General features: G+C 38.1%; 1 protein-coding gene and 1 pseudogene across 1 annotated transcript; both read left to right on the plus strand.

The window, feature by feature from the left end:
• The first annotated feature begins 695 nt into the window (after positions 1-695).
• LOC131330357 (uncharacterized) lies at positions 696-2,027 on the plus strand. The gene is made up of 4 exons (XM_058363911.1): positions 696-768; positions 823-1,237; positions 1,344-1,776; positions 1,881-2,027. Exons 1-4 carry the CDS (start codon positions 696-698, stop codon positions 2,025-2,027), a joined length of 1,068 nt encoding a protein of 355 aa, XP_058219894.1.
• A 4,036-nt stretch (positions 2,028-6,063) lies between these two features.
• LOC131336018 (syntaxin-71-like) lies at positions 6,064-10,325 on the plus strand (annotated as a pseudogene).
• Positions 10,326-18,814: the final 8,489 nt, after the last annotated feature.

Below are 18,814 nucleotides of genomic sequence, written 5' to 3' on the forward strand. Positions count from 1 at the left end.
TTTTCATGAAAATGTTCCATTTTATAAAGCTACTAGAGGTGTTTTTGTTGACTTTAACTTGACATCCTTTTATTTCCCTAAGTATTTGTTTGGTTTCCATGCAAATGTGAGGCTTTTTTTAATACAACTCTTTTGTTGCAGATAGAAATGGAGGACTTGACTTGAGGTGTACTTTGTTAGCTCGTGTTGGTGGTAAGCTAGTCAGAGGGGCCCATTGGGAATACAAAGATGGGGTTACTGTTGAAATGAAGGTAGATCTAGATTCCTTCACCTTTTATGAGTTAATGGATGTAATTAGGGGGATAGGATATACAGTTCAAGAAGATAACATTAGTGTGTATTATACACTACCTAACATCAACAATGGGTTTGTTGCATTGAGAAATCATGATGATATGATTAACATGTTTGCAGCACATTTGTTGAATGGTATTAAGTATTTCTCTATTGATATTTATGTTGACTGTCCTAACGTGGTTGATTCAGAGGATGAGGAGGTGATAGGTGTAGACCAAGGTTACATAACTGAGTTGAGAGGTGACCAACAAGTAGTAGAAGGAGAAGGACAGGGAGGTGGTGATGAAGATGGAGAAGTAGGAATAGGAGAATGAGAAGGACAGGGAGGTGGTGATCAAGATGGAGAAGTAGGAGTAAGAGTTGGAGTTGAACGTGTGGATGCAAATAAAACTGGTGAAATGGATGATGATGATAGCTTAGACACTGAGTGGTTGCCCTATGATGATAGCTCTACTTCCACTGCCTCTTTTAGTGGGGCAGAGGAGTCTTCTGATGAGGAATAAGAGGAAAGTATTCCCTTGGTAGGTTTAGGGAAAAGCTTACTTAGGAGTTTAGGTGAACAAGAAAATGATGGTAGTTCTGACAGTGATGATGACAACATTACACATGAGTTTGATGAAAATGGGAGGCCTATTTTTCCTGAGTTCAAAGAGAGTTACATGAACAAACCTCAATTAATAGAAGGGATGAAATTTCCTAATGTGGTAACTTTTAGGAAATTATTGAGGGAATACCACATAAAAGAGAGCTATGAATTCAAATTTTTAAAGAATGAGTTTAGGATGGTGACTGTAAAGTGTGCACATGATTGTGGTTTTAGACTTCATGCCTCTCCCATGTATGAAGAGAGATCTTTCCAAATAAAAAAGATAGATCAACAACATTCATGTACCTGGAAGTACACTAATAATGATGCAACCTCATCTTGGCTTTCCCAAAGGTACTGAGCAAAACTTAGTGATGCCCCTAAGACTAATATCAATTCAATGAACAAAACTGTTAGGGACGGAATGGTTGTTGAATGTTTCAGAGCACAAAGTGTACAGGGCAAAAAGAAAGGTACTGGAACTGATAAGGGGAGATCATAGAGGGCAGTATGCCAAGTTGTGGGATTATTGTGAGATGGTTAGAATTCAGAATCCAAGTAGTACTGCTAAGATTAAGGTGGATACAGAATCCTTGCCAGAGGTAGGGCCAGTGTTTGAGAGGATTTTCATAAGTTATGATGGACAATTGAGGGGATTTCTATCAGGTTGCAGACATATAATTGGGTTAGATGCCTATTTTTTGAAAGGTCCCTTTGGAGGCCAATTGATGCATGCAGTTGCAAGAGATGCCAACAATCAGATGTTTCCTTTAGCATTTGTTGTTGTGGAGTCTGAAACAAAAGCTAACTGGACTTGGTTCATGGGGTTGCTTGTAAATATGATAGGAGATCCAGCAGAAAGAGGGTGGTGCTTTGTCTCTGATAGGCAGAAGGTACTTTGTTTGTAATTACTGCATTTTCTTACTTAAATAACTGCAATCTTGTTTTTTGTTTATGTTTACTGAACATCTGTTTTTATTTTATTTTTTTCACTTAGGGCTTGACACAAACATTTGCAGAGTTCTACCCTAATGTTGAACATAGGTATTGCGTTAGGCATATGTTCTCAAATTTCTCAAAAGTGTATAAGGGTAAAGAATGGAAAGACATAATGTGGAAGGCAGCATTAGTGTACACAGTTTAAGAGATTAAGTACCATATGAATGCCATTAAAGAAATTGATGAGGGTGCATATGAGTACTTGATGAGTGAAGACCCTAAGACATGGGCTAGGTGCATGTATGGATTAAGGTCAAAATGCAATAGAATGGACAACAACACTAGTGAGGCTTTCAATCAAGCAATCAAAGATGCAAGGGATGAACCAATTCTAACCATGTTGAAAAGTATTATAAGGTATCTCATGAGAAGGTTGCACATTAGGAGGCAAATGTGCATGGGCTGGGAGGGTACCTTATGTCCAAGGATTAGGAAAAGGGTTGAGAAAACTTGCAAGTTGATGGGGTAATGTCAGGTTATTTACAGTGGTGACAAGATTTATGAAGTATTAACTGTACTCAGGACATTTGTTGTGGACTTAAATAAGAGAACCTGCACATCCAGGAAATGGGATGTGTGTGGGATACCATGTCAACATGGAATGGCAGTAATCATTACTGATAAATCTATTCCTGAAGACTTTGTTGATGAGTGCTTCCATATTACTACTTTTGCCAAGACATATGACTTCACCATCAAGCCAATTCCTAACCAAACAATGTGGGTTCATAAGGACTTAGAACCTATACAACCTCCTCTTTTTAGGTCAAGAGTGGTAGACCAAAAAAGAATAGGAGGAAAGACCCTGATGAACCAAAGAATCCAATAGGAGGTCCTTTAAAAGGAGTGAAGAAGTATTACACATGCCTCAAATGTAGAATTTGCAAGCAGGCCACAATTCCAGGACATGTCCTCAAAAACCAACAAACATAACTCTTGAACAAGTAAGAGCTTAAATCACTTATTCACCATTGGTATTTATTTATTTATTTATTTTGTTTCCTTGTGTCAAATGTATACCATCTTTTTTGGATCGGAAATGGCAATGGCAGAGGACTTGGAAATGATAATGGTAGAGGAAATGATAATTGTAGAGGAAAGCTGACTGGTTCCATGCACGACTAATGGAAGGGAAAAAGACAGCAACGCTGGGAGTGGTAGGGGAGCAAGAGGAGGGAAGACTGCTAGTGGAGGAAGAGGAAAAGGAACAAGGGGTAGAGGAGGGAGAGGAAAGGTTGGTGGTAGAGGAGGTGGTGCACAAAAAACTAGTAGAGGTGGCACAATGGTGGTTGGAGGGACTGGTAGAGGTGGTGACCCTGCTGCAAAGAAAGGACAAATGGTGGTTGGAGGTAGAGAAATTGGAAGAGGAAGATGTGGAACACTTCCTGGAGTTGTTATCAAAGAGAGAAGTGAACAAAATGGTGGAAACAATGGGAAAGGTAAAGAACCAGTTATTGCAAAAGCCAAAAGTACCAATTCTAAGGTTTTGAGGTGCAGGAACTGTTGCCCCAAGTGTTGGTCTACCAAACCCACAGGTATAAAACTAAAGTAATCTCATGGATTTAGTTAAGTTTATAGTCCATACTATAAGATGTGCATGACATATTTATCAGCTTTTATTACATGCTGTGAATGTAGGGATGGAGGAGATCCAGTAGGATAGGGAATGCAATTTTTTGGAGTAAGTCATCAAGTTCATCTACTGAATCATGTGCCAGTGGTAGTGGAAATGACAGTGCTACAATGCCATAACTCCAATCCCCAGGCTAGACTCCCAAGGAGCAACTTCAACCCCAAGTTCAACACAAAAATCTGCCATTTGAATATGGTTTAGAGAATGGTTTAGGATGAAATTTCCCATTGTGTAATGGGTTTGTTGTACCCAATGGAACAAGTACTTTATCTTTTTGTTGGTTCCCAGTACAAAATGTAATATTTTTTGTGGTTTCCAGTACTTTAGCTTGGTTGCCATGGCAATAAGTTGGTTGCCAGTAGTTTGGTGGTTATGTGTAATCTTGGAATGTTGCCAATGGTTGTAATGTCAGTATTGAACGTAATGTTTTTTTTTTTGGTAATGGCAATGGAAACTTGTTTCATGGTTTGGTTTGTTTGTCATGTTTGTAGCACATGGTTTGGTTTGGTGTTTGATATGGCAGTACATATACAAATTGTTTGCATTTCTGGCTTGTGTTAGTGATGCAAAACCTTTCCATGTGGTTTGGTTTTCTAGGTTTATGGACAAGTGCTGCTGGCTGGCACGGTTCTCCTGCTTTCCAGAAAGAGGTAATTTCTGGTAAAATACCATAGTTCACTTATTTTTAGAAAGAGGTGGCTGGATTGCTGGTCCTCGTTTAAACTTAAACACTTCATACACTTCATTTCATAACAGTCAACCAAAGTTTTACATTCATATTCAATGCAAATACAAAGGTTTTTTCTTAGGGGAGTGGTTCACAATTCTTGACACAAGCACACCAGTCGCAAAGACAACAAACAGTAGGACTACCACTATTGTGATTTTCAACAAAAAAAAAAAAAAATTGCTCCAAACTTCTTCCTCCCTTGAATTTGTGCTTGTAGAGCTTCATTAGTAGTTGTTAGGTTGATATTCATCTCTGTCAAGTCTGCTAGTTTGACAACAAGGGCATCATTTTCTTCTTCCACCATTTGCTTTTCTCTTTCCAATCCATCATTCATCATCTTCAACTTTTCAACTTGTCTCTCAAGTTCATCTTTATGGCTTGCATTCTCCTGGCATATTCCAATCCTCTAGGGCAAGTTTTTGGGTCTACCCACACAAAGAAATTGCAGTCAATGTGTTTCTGAAAATCAACACAAAATGTTCTCAATTATTACTCTTTATTCAAATGTACAAAAGAAAGATCATTTGCATATTCTTGCAAAAAATGGAATACCTTGTAGTTGATACACCCTAGGAATCTGCTTCCTAGATTTTTCACGGTCAATGATGTTCGCATCACAGCCCTACGTCCACATATGCATCTTTCTTCTCCTTTGTACTGAGAACAATTGGTGCTAGAGCTGCTGCTCATGTTTCTGGTTTTGGATTTTGCGTTTCTATGTAGGAGATGGGAGAGGAGAAGGAGATGGGATGGAGAGGAGAAGAAAAGAAGAAGAGAGATGACAGAGAGATTTTTGTTGAAAATCTGTGTTTTTTTTTTGTATTTCAAATTGAGGGTTTTGAATGTTTTTGGGTTTTAAATATGATGGGGTTGGGAGAGAGAATGAGTGGCTGGCTGGTTTGGATTGGAGGTTTCTGGGTGGGGGGAAGAAATGAGGAGATGGAGAGAGTTCAGAGATGGAGAGAGGGAGAGAGAGAGGGAGAGGGCAGAGTGAGAGATGAGTGAGAGGAGAGAGAGCAAGATAAAGGGCTAGTTCTCTTTCTTTTTTCCGCCCAAGGCAAGGGAAGGGCATTTTAGTCTCAAATTTTATTTTTCAAAATCTTTCGATCCAAATTACCCTAAAAAGTTAACATTTTTAAACATAATTGGACAGAAGGGGTAAAGTTGACGAGTTTTGATAGTTGGGGGGGTCAATTTGCCGAGTTTTGAAGATGGGGGGTCATGTTAAAAAAACGTGATAGTTGAGGGGGTGTCCTTGCAAAAAATCCGGAGACAAAACCAAAAAAACTTGAACTGAAATTTGGGACACAAACAAAAAAACAAAGAAGTCCAAAAATCCCTTAAAGTAATTTTCAAATGGCGTAAACAGTGCCAAACATTGGCACCTCTTTCCATTGAAAAGACGATGCTGCCCTCACCATTTAGGCATGAGGCTCTCGATTGGAAGGGTCCAATTGGAAAAATCGGACTGAAAAAACAGCCATGCCAATTTGGTTTTCTCTCCCTTTACTCTCGGTCTATGGATAATAGGTATTTTTGAACTAAAACACCGGGATTCTCGAAAATGCTAGTAGTAATTGTTTAGACAATAGAGTGCACTTCACCCTAAAAATGAAACGGTGTCTCATCAATATCGAAAATACCAGTACTAATTGTTTAGACAATACAGTTGACTCACCCTAAAAATGAAACGATGTCACTCATCAATAGACAACGGGCTAGATGGGGCGGGGTGGGCCGGGGAGAATCTTCCTCCAGATAAAACAAACTATAGTAATATAACGGAATAAGAAGAAACTTCGTCGTCTCCTCCATCCTCGCGGTCCGCCACTAGAAGACAATCACTTTTTAGTAACTGGAAAACCTACAGCAAACTCACAGTATACGCTAGTAAATACATACTGTACATACAGAATATGTACAGAAAAAGAGAGAGAGAGAGTAGAAGATGAGCATGATCGATTTGATCACGAGAGTGGACGCCATATGCCAGAAATATAAAAAGTACGACGTCGACAAGCACAAGGAAGTCAACGTCTCCGGCGACGATGCTTTCGCTCGTCTCTACGCCGCCTTCGAGTCCAACCTCGATCAAGCCCTTCAGGTCCTCCCTTCTCTCTCTCTCTCTCTCTAAGTGTTTTTTTTTTCTAGGTTTAGGTGTTTTTCTATTTTCTCATTCAATTTCGTGGTTATATGCGCAGAAATCAGAGTCTGCGGCGACAACGAAAAATAGGGCGACGGTCGTGGCTATAAACGCCGAGATTAGATGGATCAAGGCTCGTCTGCTGGAGGAAGTTCCCAAATTGCAGCAACTAGCTCATAAAAAGGTCATTTCTCGACTGTTTTAGCTACATATGTGTTTTAGCTACATATGTGTTTCTGAAGAATAGAGTTAATTTTGCATTTGAAGCCCTGTTTTTGGGTTCCTTTTGAGCAAGATGAAAATATGGAATTTATTATGGAATGATTTTGTATCAGGCTTTAGTTTACTGGAGCTTTTAGTTTTTCTATCTCGTAGACGATTATAAGATGGGGTTTGAGAACATGGGGGTTAGGTTTTTTATTTTTATTTTTATGGGCGAGATATTTGCAACCACAAATTCCCTAAACGTAACCTGTTCTAAACCTAACCCACAAAGCTTATAACAATTTTCTAAATGCAACCTAACAAAAATCCATGAACTCCCCAAAATACCCTTATGCACCATCATCACCAGAACACAACACCACACCACCACCACATGTAGCCTTCATCACCACCGTCTTCGGCCACAATTTCCACCTCCACCACCTGCCAAAGTGGTAGCCAGATTTAGAGCTTAAAAACTCAACTTTGGGTGAAACCTAGATGCTCAAATTGAGAGAATCTAAGTAAAAGATCAAACCTAGATGTTGGACTGTATCTCTCCCTCTACTTTTCTCTCTCTCTCCTCCCCTATTCTCCCTTCTATGTACAACAACATCAATACCAATCCTCTACCACCAGCACACCACATCACCACAACCACCAATCACTCCATCACCACCAGACCTGCCATCACCGCCTCCTCTGCACTAGGCAACACCACTTCCTTCAATTTTTTTTTTGCTGACATGGTCGATACATATTCTTGAAAAATTTAGAAAATTTAGGATTTTTAAACTCGAAAATGTTTGCAAAATTCGGATCCTAATACATGAAAATCTGGGAAATTTCGGATTTTGATATCTGAACGGTGAAAACACATTTTTAGAATGCGTCATGCTCCGTAAAATGCATTTTGTGAATGCGCGATTGACATATCACGCTTTATGGTAATGCGTGATGGACTATTTTTACAAAGGGAACTCGTCGTCGTCTTATGGTTCGTCATCGTCGTCTTCGGGGGTTGAACATCGTGAACATCTCGTTCAGAAATGTATCAATCGCAGTCGTGTCTTGGCTGGGTGTCGGAGGCTGTTAGGCCCACTGGGTTGGACAAGGATACGAGAAACCAGTACTATGCTCCGTCTCCATCTGAGAATTTAACCGAATCAAGTTTCATACGATTTTGAAAAACAACAGCTGGTTTTGTACAGTGGGATGTGGGTTGGGGAAGAAGAGGGGAAGGAAGATGATGGATGATCAAAAACGACGTCATTTCATTGGGGGTATTTTTGTCAATTTTTTAAGGGCATTTTTGTCCGAAAATGTTTTATTTTAAAACAGGCTACGTAAAGAAAATTTGTGGTTGCAAATAGCTCGACCCTTTTTTTTTTATATATATTCTAGGGGAGTTTAGGGTTTAAGCTCACAAAAAAGCCTTGAAATTCTGAAATCTTGTCGCAAAAATCATTGTACTATTTTTTTTTGAACGATCGTGCCTCCTGTAGTTGTGGTGAAATTCTGAAAGCTTCTTCTCTTTCAAAATTTTATTTTGCGCTCAATCATTTTGAAGCTTCTTGAAAAGTTTTCAAATTTTGAATTAATACTTGTCTAATTGCCTATATGGTCATTGAGTGATTTAATGTACTTATTCGCGTTAATTTACTTCCCCGGGCATGCATCCGTTGGCCCCTACCCCTTGTCTTTCTTATCCTTTGCCTCATGCGTTGTGTAATGCCATCTCGTCAATTGATGGGCAAGAGGTTATGGGAAAAGGATAGGGACAGGAACCCTATGTCCCTTAGATATGCCCATTTGCAGTTATAGTGATTGGTTTTTTCAGGTCAAAGGGCTTTCAAGAGAGGAACTGGAGGCTCGAATTGATTTAGTTTCTGTGCTGAAAGAGAGGATTAAAGCTATACCTGATGGGTCCACTACTAGTAATGGATCTCAACAAACTGGCGGCTGGGCAGCTTCTGCATCAAGCACAGGAATTAGATTCAACACAACTTCGAGTGAGCTATGAAATGTGTTGAACGTTGATTCAAGAGTAGTTCCTGGCACTATATTTTTTATTTGTAACATCATTTGGAGATTATATCAAATAGAAGATTTGACAATGAGTACTTTCAACAATCCGAGGAATCAAACAATTTTAGGCAGGAGTATGAAATGACGAAAATGAGACAGGCTGGTGTTTTTACACTCTACTTGAGCTATGTTGTTGCTTTCTCTCTTTATTAGCCTTCTATTACTTTGCGTCTGCATGTCTATTTCCATGGAGAGGCCTTAATGATGTTCTTTGCCTTCATATATATTTTATGAGACCGAATATACTTTTTTCCAATCCAAATGTTAGTGTGTTTTGGGGCCTTCACAAAAGTTGTCGCCTCACACATTCAAGTTAGCAAGTGTGCGCTTTATTTAGCTCTATGGCAGATCCTAACTTCCCTTTGTGTGAACCAACTCTGAATGAGATGCTTCTTTTCCACTGTGTCATGCATGGACAGTATGTTTCACAACGACCGTGCTAAATGCGTTTACTTCTTTTTCTTTTGGGGGCAATCTGACTTTCAAACTAGTGACGATTTTGCTTTTTCTTAACATGAATGAAAGGGTCCAGTTTAATATCCCCGCACGATCATGTTTTCCTTGTGAGCCTTTGAATCCATATTTGTACTGGTTTGGAAAATTAAGTCTCCTTTGTCAGCTTCTAGAACTGGTTGGAGTAGACAGAATCTAAATGAACAAAAGTGATGGTGGATGAAATTGAATGGGTGCTATTGGTTGGAATCTTTACTAGATTTCTTAAATTGAAGATTCTCATGTTTGGGATAGTTCTCACTTCATGCAGGATGAAGGGTTGGATGTTATAGCAGAAGGATTGGATACACTGAAAAACATGGCTAATGACTTGAATGAGGTTTGCTTTCTAAGTACAATTAACACAAATATTCTTCTGCATATCTTGTTGGGTCTAAATTTTTTATTTTTTTCACTTGTGACAGGAATTGGATAGGCAAGTGCCACTGATGGATGAAATAGATGACAAGGTTAGTCCTTCTGTCTTTTGACCAGCTTATTCTCTTTCCACCAACAGGAGATATGTCATTAGTTGAGGGAAAAAAGGCCACAATACCCTTCCAGACCAACAGTTTTGGAGGCCAAAGAAACTGGAAGGAGAAAATGAAGTAGAATTTTCCTTTTTTTCAATGGTGCATTGAAAATGACAAATCCAGAAATAATACTTACTGATATCCGTTTGAGTTGATTTTTTACAAGGCCTCATAAAATGATATTTTAAAATTTATGAAATTTTTTCTATATTTTTGTGGGACCCGGAGTGGGCCCCACATAAGATGTAGTGTAAGTATGTAGTGCACCTAGCATCTCTCGAAAAATTTGTCAAGGAAATCCATGTTCTTTTTGTTTATTAAGAAAAGCTGAACATGAAATCTTCATTGAAGTTTTAGCTCTAAAATGTGTTTGTCTACACTTAATTCCAGGTTGACAGGGCAACTTCAGACCTTAAAAATACTAATGTGAGACTCAAGGATACGGTGACAAAGGTATATATGCAGAGTGGAAGAGATTAACATTTGGAGGCATATACTTGGTTCTTAATTGCCTTTAATTTTTGCATTGTGATGTTTCAGCTGAGGTCCAGTCGCAACTTCTGCATTGATATCATCCTGTTGTGTATAACTTGGGAATTGCTGCATATTTATACAAGTAAGCCCGCTCTTCTATTTCAATCGCCATAGCCTATAAGAAACAAAAAATAAATAGAATTGTTCCTTCTCTGCCTAATTGACCTGAAATTGCAAATCTGAGCACATCTGGGATTCAGTCAGTTTTGTACGAGATGAGTACTTTTCCAAATAAATCTCGACACACATACACACACAGACACACACAGACCCATGTTTGGATTTTGAAGAAATGATTATACACGATGACTTCTTGTTCTAAACGCTGGAAATTAGCATTGTAGCTTGGCTTGGGTTTGTGTCTCCTTGTCAAATGAGCTTGAAAATTAGACCATTTTTTAGAAGTGTAAGTTCAAATAGAAAAGTGCATATTCTCTCTACTGGCAGCTTGCCTTGGTTGGTGTCCCCATGTCAACGCTCTTGTCAATTAGACCAGTTTTTGAAATTGTTATTTCAAATAGAGAAGTGCATACTTCTGTCTGTTGGTATTCATAAACTAAGTGGCGACAAGGTAATTGCGTGTTCTCAGAAAAATGCGTGTTCTCAGAAAAATGCTTCTATGTTGCAGTGTACTGAAGTAAAACTAGGGTTTTGGCAATTGCTTCCACGGCTCACCATCTCTACTTTTTTGGATGGCACAAGATTGATACCATTTTTACTTTTTCGGGAGGCACAAGAATGATACCATTTTTTGCTTCGCTTTTGTATAATACAAAATCCTTAGGATCTCAGTTTCATCTTTGCTTCACGTATCAGGAGGAAGTAGAATTTTGTGTCATGATAGTTTAAATTTGGGTTCAAGTTGTGATGTTCTCTGGATTGGTGTTTAGAGAGTACCAGCGTTGACTGTATTTCTATATAACAATTTCATGCATACTGTTGATAAAAAATCGGGTCTTGGGACTTACTATTAACATGCTTGGTCCATTTATATGTAGATGTATATATATCGGCAATGCTTGGTCTATTGTTTTCCTTCACTCCTATTTGGCTTTTATTTATATAAGTCGCCAAATCCTTGCATTACATCTTCACTACCATACCGTTTCGAGTTTGAACATATTTATGGATGAACTCTTGAGCACTCTCGCTCTGCAAATTCGCAATTGGAGCAAGTTCGCTCCCAATTGCGAATTTGCCAATAGATTTGCGTTAGTTGAGATCAGAAAAGCCAATAGGTCGAGTATAGAATCAAAAGCAATATAGGCTTTGGCTTCATGGCCAAGTAGGGGAGGCTATATGGGGAAGACGGATACGCATAAAAATAGTTTGTGAAACCACCTAGTTAGGAATAAATAGACCAAAACTAGTCAAGTAGAGTTGTGTGTATTGTTTTTAAAATCCAAGCTCAAGCCTGTTCACAAATAGCTCAAGCCTAATCACAAATTGCTCGATTCTTTTCGAAATCACATCAAGGTTATACGGAATGTCATTGCCTGGCACGGCAGTTGACATTGGGTTCATTGAACAACCAATGGTGTACCAGAATATATACAAGGTAGAGGTGTCAAACGAGATGTGCCATGCCAGCTCGGCCCATTTTACTCCGTGCCAATTGTGCTTTGTGCCGTGCCGGTCCGTTTATTTATCGTGCCGTGCCGGCCCGTTTATTTATCATGTCGTGTCGTGCCATTTTTTAAACATGTGCCTTGGTGGCAGGTTTATTTAATTGGGTCGTGCCATGTTGTGCCCAGTGGCGGAGGCAGCATGGGACGAGTGGGGGCACGGCCCCCACTACTATTTCCAATAATTTCACATTTTCTATAACTCAGGTGTTCGGGCCAGCTTTTGCACACCTTGACTAATCCTGAGGGCCCATCCCACCGCCCATTTGCAGGGATCCCAATTAAGTCACGGCAAAGTTGTCTATAACTTGACCCCAAAGAAATTGATAGCACCTAGGAGATTTTGAACCTGATACCTTAGGAATGAACAAACCCCTAAGTTCAAAGCCTTGGCCACTAGGCAAACCCTTTTAAATTATTTGTTTTATATAAGGATATGTTATCTATACATGCATGGTAGCAAATTTTACGTTTTAACTTAATTTTTTACATTATTGTTGTTTATTGTAAGTACTCAAAATATAGCAAATTATAAACCTTGAGATCACTGGAGAGTTTGTTGGCCACTGATTTCATGGCCCTGGAATTAGTCGATGTGGCATAAGCTAGTTTGAACATCCGGTTTATCAAAAGAAATAAAAAGACAAGAAATTTCTACTCCAAAAAGTGTTCAATGGTGCCCCCACCAAGTGAAATTCCTGACTACGCAAAAGATAAATATTTTTTACATCTTCAACCGAGTTTCATTGGAAAGAAAAATATCGACAAATAAATGTAAAATTTTACAATATAAAATAAGAAATTAATATTTTTTGTATTTAAATTAGTACTCCATTTGGTATGCCATGCCCTTTCGTACCCATCTAGAATCGTGCCGTGCTAGACCCACTTTTGTAGTTGTGGTTAATTTGGGCAAATTTAAATGGAACTCTTTGTTGGGATTTCGTTTGACTTTACGATTGATTCACGTACTGATTGTCGCGTTGTAAGTATGGCAAATTTTTCTAGCAAAGATAGGTAGATGCCTAATGTTGTTAACATCGTCAAACTCGTCATGTAAAATCCTTCCACCACCCCACTAGACTTGCAAAGTTCGTAGTAACGTTTTCAATATTGTCGGAATGCTTTACAATGGCAATGACGGAAACGAATGAAGACAAACATTTAAGGACCAACATTTAATGGAGTCACATTATTAAGTATAATGTAAAATAATTATATTGTACATTTGAATTTAGTGTAGTGTACATATTGTTTTATTAAAGTATTTGGGAATTTTTTTTAACCTATGACCATGCCAATACTCACATCCGAACGTTCAGAATCGTAAATCTCATATTTAACCCTCCCACCAAATGGTGCTCACCAATAATAATTTTAAAAAAAAAACTTTCGTATTATATATTCATCATATGTATTTATGATTCATATTTATATGTACTCCGTATTTATTAAATCCCATTAAATCATAGATTTAGAAAGAAAACAGTTACTAATATACATAAGTATTCACCTAGTAGTCCCGCCATAATGGCATTTGGGAACTTCCCTTGTACTACGCCCACTAAAAACTCCCCCGATAAATAAAATTTTTCCTGCCGTACATTTAAATTTTGAAATCTATACCCCACTTATCAATACCCCTCTCTCTCTCTCTCTCTCTCTCTCTCTCTCTCTCTCAAAGAATACACTTCCAGTTCCAGGTAGCCTTTCGGCTTTCACCGCCATCCGCATAACATCGCATAACGGTAGCCTCATTACCAGGTATGAAACACGTACGTATTGTTATCTATTGGGTGAAATAATTTTCCCTTGTCTGGCCAAAACAACCTCTTTTCTCATTTTGGTGGCCAACACTACCTCTTTTCTGTCAAGTATATCTATTATGCCTTTCGTAATGTAATATTTTATGATCGATTGAACATTCGATTTGACATGTGTTAAATGGTTTTGCGGTAGTTTTCAGCAAAACTTGGCTTTGCTGTTCAATATTATACAATAGTTGTTCGACATTAAGTAACTCCACCAACTTGTGGGCTTATTTGGTGAATAATTTTTATACGTTTGTCTTACAATTGTAGCGCCCAAATGTCTTGTTCGAGCACTAATAACAGGGGTGATGTTGGTGACAATCTTTGGGATCCTCTTTATGACCTAACAACACCAAACTATGATTGTGGGATGTGGGTAACTTGAGGATTGTAGGGCCTAACTCGAAACACGCGAGGGGCTTGTACTTTTCGTGTTCAAAAAAATTTGGAAGGTGTCAATTCTTTAGGTGGTGTTTGCCCATATCCGAATACGCTGAAGTTAGTACGAGCAATGAACCCCATGTTGTTGTTCTTCAAACAAATGTTGAGATGCTCGAATAGCACGCTCGGGTCATGAAAACTATAACTCGTGGATTGGTTTGGTGTTTACATGCTGCAATTGTGATCATATTTTTTATTACGATCGATTGAGTAATTTGCGGGCCTTTGCAGTTGGTATGGTTGATGGATGTTTTTGGTTATGAAGTAGCATTGTTATGTTACGTATAGTCGTTGTTCCATTTTGTATATTATTATATGGCACATGTTTGGAACGCAATGCCGAATGCCTAATGCCTAATGCCTAATGCCTAATGATATGTTGTTCGTATTTACGTGCAATATGTGGTTGGGAAATAAATTTACTTGTTTGTTGTTTGTAAACAAAACTTATTTGAATTTTTATGACAACTGGATCCCTTATGCTAAATAGTTACCTGTCACCATCTACATTGGTTTGGCGCTCATTTCATTCTAAACGGACCCTCCGTATAGAATTTATACTCTTCCCAAATTCCTGAATATACTATCATGTGAAATGTCTAATTTATACCTTGTAGCTTAATGTAATATAATTGAGATATAAAATTGACGACATGTAAATATAGCCTTGGGCCCTGTCACCTAAAAAATGCTGAAAAGCCAATCTTTAATTAAATACAAGTCTGCTATTCCCACACTCGAGTAGCACAATTTACAGAAAACATAAACAATGTAACATTAAAGTGTTTTCTTCATTACAGTACTCTTGGTCGGACGTGACAATTCAGTAACACCACTTATGTTAATACTATTAAAAATGTGAAATGCAACGACTAAAGTAAATAGGCCAGGGTTGAAGTAAGTCAGGACCCTTTGAGAAAGTTAGGTCATGACGTGACTATAACTCCAAGAACCGGATAGGTGGTTTTCCACCATCTACATTAACTAGCTGGCAGCAATCACCTTATTTGATTGATCACAAGCCCGCTAGTTCCCTTGTTGTATTCCCCAAAACCTCTCATTTCGATTATAACAACCCTTGCACCAAAATATATGAATATTGTCACAACCCACACAAGCCAATAGAAGAACTTTCCGAAGGGGATTTGAAGAGAAGAATAAGTGGCCATGGTTGTATGGGTTGCTTCATCACAAACAACCCTGACCCCCTACTTATACTACTTGGCATTTGGGTTGGGGGAGTAATTATGAAACTATGAATTATTGAATTGTGAACTTGACCCGTGCATAATTGAGTACAAGTGGAATTATTGAGTCATGTAAACTACAAGACAGAACTAAAAGATGAAATTTGAATCGATCGATCAATTGGTCATAGGGGAAAGAGTCATTTTTGGCCAATTTTGGCCTGTAAATACAGTAAAGGTATGACACGACTACAATAATGTCCAAAGTGAAAAGAGCCATTATTGGCAAGTTGCTGGAGAAAGAAAAATAAAAATTAAACCTATGAACTTTGGCTGCACAAAAGGAAAGAAAAGGACTAGACTTTGGTCCAAATACATCTAGGGCATTATTGCCAAAGTGGGAACCAGAAATTTGTTGTCTTCCGTCTTTGTCCCTATCTCATGAGTTGGCATTTAATCGATCATTCAATCGATCATAAAGGGCAAGAGTACACTATGGGGCTACTGTGAAGAGGGAGGGATGTTGTCAAAGTTCATGTGGGGTGGACCCCATTGAGTCACGTGGTATTTACAAATATAGTTGATCAAATCTGAGAACATTCTGCCTATTAATACCATTGGGACTTCAACATATTGTACACATTACAACACCCTCTATCTCCCTCCCTCTGTCTCTCTCTCAAAGCCCATACTATTAGTACACCATAGTTTTTACCTTTATCTCTCAAATAAAAGAAAACCCCATAGTATTCCATTCATTGAAGACGTACCATTATAGTATAATCACTAAGTTTGATATGGTTAAGGGGTGGTGATCCGCAGTTGGACCATCGTAGTTCTCATGTTAAGTCAATTGGACCATCGTAGTTCTCATGTCTAGTGCTCCGTTCAATCTTGACCTGAGGGTAAGCTAAACTCTCCACTCCCACGAAATTATATGTTGGCAACTTATGAAATGTAGTAAATAAATATTGGTTGCTGATTTTGCAACTCATTTTTTTGTTAACGTCACTCCCCTGCAAATATATTTTTGGTGCAAAAATATACTTACAGAGGAGTGGCGTTAATAAAAAAAAAAAGGAGTGGCAACATCATTTCCATAAATATTTTAGTTGAGTATTATTTGAATTTTTGCTTTCATAGTACTCCTTCTTGTCTCTCTCTCGCGCTCTCTATGCCATGCCAACTCTGCCGAAAAGCCACCGAGGGCGTCCGCATGGTACGGAGGTAGCTTATTAAAATATAAATTGAAACAAGTAATAAAATTACTTTTACTCATTAAAATACACTGTCTAAGCATGTATTGCATAAAATAAATGATATAAAATGTACACTATCTTCCCAAATGAAGGACGAATTATTGGAATGCAATGTCATCATTTGAAATCACACTAGTACAGTATCTTCCCATGTAAAGGTCAAATTATTGGCCTGCAACACGATGAAATTCTAAAATACACAATGAAGTAAAAAAATTGGCCAACTAAAAGACGATTTGTCGACACCCGTGCAATATAATGATAAATTAAAGCACATATAAAGTGGATTCGAGGTCCTTTTCAACGTATTTGTCTTGATCTGTACAAACAATTGGATCTCCATCGGTTGTTCAATCGGTCATAGGGCTTATCCTTTATGACCAACGTGGCCTGCATGAAGAAGACAACTGAGAACTCTGGACAAGTATACTCTTCCCGAGTAAAGGACGACTTATTGTCTTCATGTGGGTGGCGTCTCCCCAGCTACAAACTAAACCAAATCCAACCAAATGACATAAAAAAAATTCCCATGACTCTATCCGTATCCTTAAAAATTCCCGACTACTTTATAAGCTGCTTACTTAATTTGCATGGGCCATTTTTATTTGGTCTATACATTAATTATGAGATATTTGCTCTCTATCTATGTCTGTTGAATTGGTAACATTATATTATATTGCAGGGTTTGGTTAATGGTGACATGCGACCTACTGAGCAGCATGGACGTGTCGGCCTAAACGAGTTGTTCATTCAATTCTATGCTCAAAAGCGTTGCACGATTCATTTGGTATGGAAAGGAGGCGGTTTTTTTTCATTTGCTCAATAATGGGATTACTGCTTAGGTCCTCCCCAAGACCTCCCATTTTGAGCATATCTCACAACTTCGAAAATCGAGTTCTATATAAGTGTGAAAACCATGAAAGCCATTTATTGTAATTGACAATATTTGACTCGAGGATTATCCAACCGCTTCGAATGAAGCTGTAAATCCATTTAAGGATCTTTTTCAATATGTCACTTGACGATTATCTAATTACAATTATTAAGCGGTAAATCCATTTATTGTAATTCACAATATGTGACTTGAGGATTTTCCAACCACTTCGCATGACGTTGTAAGTCCATTTAAGGATCTTCTTCAATATGTCACTTCAAGATTATCCAACTGCTTCACATTAAGCTGTAAATCCATTTATTATAATTCACAATATGTCACTTGAGGATTATCCATTTATTGTAATATTTTATTTATTTCACAAAATGTTTTTAATCTGTAAATTCTTTCTATTCATTCTTCATTTGAACATATGAATGAATGCAATACTTAACTACCAACAGGGATAGATGTTCTTCAATCACCAGCCTGAACTTAGGATATGACACGAATCGGTTTGGAGTAACTTTAAAATTTGTACTACAAAACTTCAAGAACCAGTGATTGAATATGTACTTTCTATCTTAGAATCATTTATACCTCTTCAACGTAAAAGTGGTAGCACAATCGATGTGTACGGGAAATACGTTCAAAAAAATGAATAGGACCTACTACCACAATCGATAACCCAATCAGTCATACATAAGTTGAAAGAAAATTTTCCAAGTAAATTAAACAACCCTACCGAGGCAACAATTCGACACCCATAAAAACTGACGCAGAAATTCGACACCCATTAACCATAATAACAAAGTCAAAGGTCCTAAACAAACACATCAACTAAGTTGTTTAACAGCCCTATAAGCTCAGAACTGAAACAAGAACGAAATTTAGTAGTTTAACATTCCAAAATGCATAACAGAACTTCATAATGGACATGAAGTAGCCAACAACCCTGCCTGATAGTTTAGTTCCACCTTAACACATAATTGCATCCATCAATACCATACCACATACTACATAATACCACATACTACTTAATAAAGTCTAAACTTAGTAGCTAACCAACGTAGTCATCCCAGGAAAACACCAATACTCCGAAAAGTTAAAAGTTTGGATTAAGTTTTGTTAAGTGACAAAATGAAAACCAATTATGTCAACAAACTTGTCAGGCCCGTCACCATCATTCATTATTGAAATTGCCTGCATCTTCATGTACATGAGAAGGAGGACACACAGCGCGCTCCTGCTTTTTCAACTTCCCATAGATATCAAATTGATTTTCAATCACACTTTCCAGCAATTCATGAATGTCTTCCAAAGTAGCAGGGTTCTTAGCCTTTCGATGCCACTTGCTTTGGCCTTCGGATTTGCCTAT

This window comes from Rhododendron vialii, chromosome 1a, assembly GCF_030253575.1.
Source record: "Rhododendron vialii isolate Sample 1 chromosome 1a, ASM3025357v1".
Taxonomy (NCBI): Eukaryota; Viridiplantae; Streptophyta; class Magnoliopsida; order Ericales; family Ericaceae; genus Rhododendron; species Rhododendron vialii.

Excerpts from the sequence above, each read along its gene's own strand:
- LOC131330357 (XM_058363911.1), top strand. The coding sequence starts at position 696 with ATGGATGATGATGATAGCTTAGACACTGAGTGGTTGCCCTATGATGAT. Across the intron at positions 1,238-1,343 it reads TCATCTTGGCTTTCCCAAAG|GGCAAAAAGAAAGGTACTGG; the intron begins GTACTGAGCAAA and ends CAAAGTGTACAG. Across the intron at positions 1,777-1,880 it reads TTGTCTCTGATAGGCAGAAG|GGCTTGACACAAACATTTGC; the intron begins GTACTTTGTTTG and ends TTTTTCACTTAG.